The sequence below is a fragment of the Budorcas taxicolor genome, chromosome 19, assembly GCF_023091745.1.
Source record: "Budorcas taxicolor isolate Tak-1 chromosome 19, Takin1.1, whole genome shotgun sequence".
Taxonomy (NCBI): Eukaryota; Metazoa; Chordata; class Mammalia; order Artiodactyla; family Bovidae; genus Budorcas; species Budorcas taxicolor.
In genome coordinates, this window is record NC_068928.1 from 37,286,162 (window position 1) to 37,291,023 (window position 4,862).

At 50.0% G+C, this 4,862-nt stretch overlaps 1 protein-coding gene across 1 annotated transcript; it reads left to right on the forward strand.

Annotated features, from left to right (window-relative positions):
* Positions 1 to 255: 255 nt before the first annotated feature.
* GIP (gastric inhibitory polypeptide) lies at positions 256 to 3,484 on the forward strand. The gene is made up of 4 exons (XM_052658620.1): positions 256 to 347; positions 1,808 to 1,954; positions 2,507 to 2,596; positions 3,340 to 3,484. The coding sequence occupies exons 1-4, from the start codon at positions 256 to 258 to the stop codon at positions 3,482 to 3,484; spliced, it is 474 nt and encodes a 157-aa protein (XP_052514580.1).
* The last annotated feature ends 1,378 nt before the right edge of the window (positions 3,485 to 4,862 follow it).

Consider the following 4,862-nt stretch of genomic DNA (forward strand, 5'->3'; position numbering starts at 1 on the left):
GTTCACTCTTGGCCAGGTTTCACGTGCCTTCTAATGTCCCTTCTAGCTCTAATGCCAGCACCCCTCACCATCCCAAAGGTGTTTCTCCAGCGTCTTAGAAAAGCTCTAACTCCCAAGGCCTGGCCCCCAGCTTCCAGATTCCCCACAGGCTCCAGGGCTCCTAAGTGCACCACCATACTGGCTGCCCCCTCAGCACAGGGCTTCCCTCTCACCCTTGTCCTTTTCTCTCTTATCTCAGGAAAGAACCCTTGGAAGATGTTGGCCATGAAGACCTTCTCCCTGCTGGTGGTGTCCCTGCTCCTGGCAGTGGTGCTGGGGAAGAAAGAAGAGGATCACTCCAAGCTAGGGTGAGAAGGAGGGGTCAGGTGGCTGGGGGGATGATTGGGTTCTGATTTTCAAGAGACAGGTAAGAAAGGGAGGAATCCCAGGCCAAGAAGAAAGAACGAGGCTAGAACCAGGGAGTATTTTTTACCAGCTACTGTTGCAGCTGAAGAGATTGTAGTTAAATCTCTGGAAGGACTTCTCAGCAGTGAAGTGGCTGAAGTAGGTGATAGTATCTCCCTGATGAAAGCCTTAACTGCTCATTTATTTGTGCATTTGATCAGATTTTATAGGAAGCTTCCTGTGTGCTCGGCACAAGGGATACACATGAAGAGTGGCCCACAAATGCCACCTGTCCTCATGGAGTGTATAGATCCACGGGGAAGACAAAGACCCATCTAAGCAAACTTCAAACTGTCATGAGTGCTATGAGGAGAGGCAGAGAATGTTATGAGTGAATATAATAGGGGGAAATATAGTGAAGGGCAGGGAAAGCCTGGTGTGCTGCAGTTTGCGGTTGCAAACAGTCAGACACAACTTAGCCACTGAACGCACACACAGCCATAGAAGGGGAATCTGTTTGTGTGTTGGGGAGACCAAGAGAGACATGTCTGAGTAGAGTTAGGCCTTCTCAGATGCAAGGACAAACCGTATGGCCCTATCAACTTGGCCACGTAAGTTTGAGGCACAGACACGTACAAGGAGAGACAACATCGTGTAGAAGTTAAAGACCGTAGACCTGGACCCAGACTAGCTGAGGGTCAGCCCTGGTCATGCTTGCGCTGTGTGCTAAATTAATCTCTCTGCATCGTGGTTGCCTCACTCACCAAAGACATGTACCTCCTACACAATGAATTTATGTATTAAAGGACTTGTACAGGACCTGACTCATATTAAGTCCTGTTTTATAAGAGCTCACTCTTATTAGGAAAAGTGAAAGTGAAGTCACCCAGTCATATCCGACTTTTTGTAACCCCATGGACTGTAGCCTACCAGGCTCCTCTGTCCATGGAATTCTCCAGGCAAGAGTACTGGAGTGGGTTGCCATTTCCTTCCCCAGGGAATCTTCCTGACCCAGGAATCAAACTCAGGTCTCCTGCATTGCAGGCAGACGCTTTACCATCTGAGCCACCAGGAAAACCCATTATTAGGAAACTGAGAACCAAATAACTGAATTGGGTGGCACCAGGACAAAAGGAGCGAAGGAGGGAACTGTGATTCAGTCCTTGGGGACAAGGGGAACCTCTGATCTTTCTTTGCCCAGAAGCCAGAGCCTCACGTATTGAGGATGCAGGAAGTGGGCTCTTGAGTTGAGGATAAAGTCCCAGGTGCGTGATGCATGGACAAAAGGGTGACTCCATAAAAACTGACTCCCAAGAAATGGGCTGCTTCCTTTTCAAATGGTGGTGAACATCATTTATCATTGCTCTCTCTGCTGCTTCTGTGGCACCTCGGTTTCCCTCTCTCTTTCCTCCCTGCTCCTCAGGTTCCACTCTAAGCCCAGTGGCTCCCAGCCTCGAGCAGCCAGGTATGCTGAGGGCACCTTCATCAGTGACTACAGTATCGCCATGGACAAGATCCGCCAACAAGACTTTGTGAACTGGCTACTGGCGCAGAAGGGGAAGAAGAGCGAGTGAGTCACGTGCACCCCCACCCCCTGCTCCCTGTGCCCCGTGTGATGCACAAGCCCAGTGTAGCCTTCTCTTAGGTGCTGATCGGGAGCTGAATTGCATGGCAGTCCTGCCTGGGCTCCTGGCTCAGGCAGCAGTCCAGTCTGAGGGCAGGATGTGGGCAATTTTCCAATCCTTTGCTTCTAAGGGGAAGGGTCAGGGAAGGTGTATTGGGCTCAGAGAGGATCTCTAGGGGGCTGGGGATGAAGGCAGAGGAGCTGAACTGCTGCCAACGACTCTTCAGTGGTGGCAGCTTCAGGCTTTGGAAATAAGACGAGTTGATCTCGGTCTTCTCTTTGCAAAGTCTCTTTCCCTGACTTTGCTGTTTGACCTGCATGGTAGCTTTTGAAAAGCTTTTCACTGGGAGCTGAAGACAAGCAGTTGGGAGGTTGACTGAAGAAAGAGGTACCCTCTGCTCCTTGGGCTGAGGTACCAAATGGTTGGAGCTTCTTTGGACTGGAGAATATCTGGAATCGCCCCTGGCCCCACCTATTCCCTAATCTTTATTTTACCAGCTGGATACACAACATCACCCAGAGGGAGGCTGGGGCCTTAGAGCTGGCCCATCAGTCTAACAGGAAGGAGGAGGCAAAGGAGGAGCAGGGGTGAGTCTGCCCGCAGGGGAAGGGGTGGGGGTGGGGCCTCCGACTCACTCCCCGCTCATTGTTCCCTTTCCCAGACTCCAGAGCAGGGCTAGACCCCAGACAAGCATCCTCTTCTACCCAGAATTCAAAGAGGGGTCTTCACAGAGCTCCTGGAGATCAGCCCAAGCCTAAGGGAATAGCCTAGGAGGAATGGGGGTGGAGGTCCTGGGAGGGGATTTGGGGTTAGAATTTCTAAGATTGATGACTTAATGTGCAGAGTCACCAAGTCCAGGAGAGGCTCCTGGAGGGACTTCAGAAACTGGCTTCTCCCCTTTTGTCTGCTAAACTTCAGGAAGGCTTTTATGGAACAAGGAACCTCCCAAGGCCAGTCCCCTGAAATCAGTTACCCTGTCTCTGTAGGAAGCTGAGGAATTGACACAGATCATTCTAAAGAGTGAACATTCCCAAAGTAATCTCTGGGGGGGTTGGAATACACTCTGGGAAACTTGTAGAGGTGGGTGGGAGGGATGTCTCCCACCAGAATTGTTGTCTTTGCCTGTATGGAAGAGCCTATATTCATTCCCTGGCGGACAGATCTGGGCGGAGCTTTGAAAGCTGAGACAACTGTGAGGCAGCTGTGTTGACTTGTACCCCCCACCCCCGCCCCACCTTGTCCCACCACGCCGGAGTCCCAGCCCCTGTGTTTACTCTCTCTGGGTGGGGCCCGGGCTTAAGGGGCCTGCCAGAAGCTTTCTCCTTTGTAGTTCCCTACCCAAGAACCCCAGTGATGAAGATTTGCTAAAGCGTTTACTGATTCGAGAGCTGCTGGCCTGGATGGTGGATCAGATGGAGCTCTGCAGGCTCAGGTGGGAGTCTGGCAGCTTTGGGCATCTTGCATATCGGTTGTGAGCTCTCACTCTGGAGTCAGACGTGGGTTCAGATCTTCACCCCAACACAGGCTGACAAATTACTTACACTCTCCAAAACTTGAGACTTCCCAGGTGGCTCAGATGGTAAAGTGTCTGCTTGCAATGCAGGAGACCCAGGTTCGATCCCTGGGCTCGGAAGATCCCCTGGAGAAGAAAATGGCAACCCACTCCAGTACTCTTGCCTGGAAAATCCCATGGACAGAGGAGCCTGGAAGCTACAGTCCATGGGGTCACAAAGAGGCATTTTTGTGAAAGTCAGGGTTATTTAAACCACTTCATAGGATTTGGTGGGGTTTGAATAAGATAATGCTAGGAAAAGGGTGACAAGAACATCTGCAGAGTGTTAAGAGTTTGGTAATGTTGACAGATCGTGGTACCACTTTCACTTCTTCCTCAGTTTCCTCCAGGTGAGATGCTGCTCTCACCTGCCCTACCCACCTAAGACCATAGCATCCTCAGCTTTCCCTCAGTACCCGTGTGCCACGGCAGCTTCTCAGTGGTGAAACCCCTAGAGTTGGAGGAACGTTGCCCTTCTCTGTAGCTCCAGCTGGTCTCAATAATCCTCGAATCCTCCTCCTCAGCTAGGAAGTCTTTCAGTTTATTAATATCATGTCTTAGAAGCAAGGGATGGCTCAAAACCATGGAGAGATCCAGCCACTCGAACAGTGAGACAGGACATTCATTTAAGATGCAGACACCAAGGTGCAGAAACCAAAACAAATTCAGACTTCGGTGATGGGAAGTTGAGGGATTGAGGGAACAAACCTGGAATGGCTTCCTGTAGGAGGGTTAGAAGGACCCTATGTGGCCAGAACAATGGAGAAAAGAGTATGAGAAAATCTCCTTGGTAAAGTGGGTAACAGTCTATGCACTTTTTGGAATAATTACCATTAGAAAGGTAATTTGGAGGTAGGAGGAGTTGAACTATGGCTGGGTGCCAGAATACACTTACTTTGCTGACTCTAAGCCGAGATATTCCCCTCCTCTCTCCACTCTGCACAGGTTTCAGTGACTCTGACCAAACCCAAGCTCCGAACTGGACTCTGCCCTTCATTTACTCAGCTCCTGCTTCAGCTCCACTCCAAGATACTCCAAAGGAACCAAACTAAATTTAAGCTGAAATAAATGTTTGTGCTCATTGTCAAAACTTACGTGTCTACTGATGACTAACTGGACGTTTGTCTGTGTGTGCACTACTCAGTGAAAAGGAGGTATGGCTCTTACCTATCTGTTAATTCATCGATTGTTTCATGAACACTTATTGGAAACCTAACACAGGCAGGGATTATGCTTAACACTGAGTATACAGCAGTGATGGAAACAGACACAATCATTGTCCCCAAGGGGTTTACAGTCTA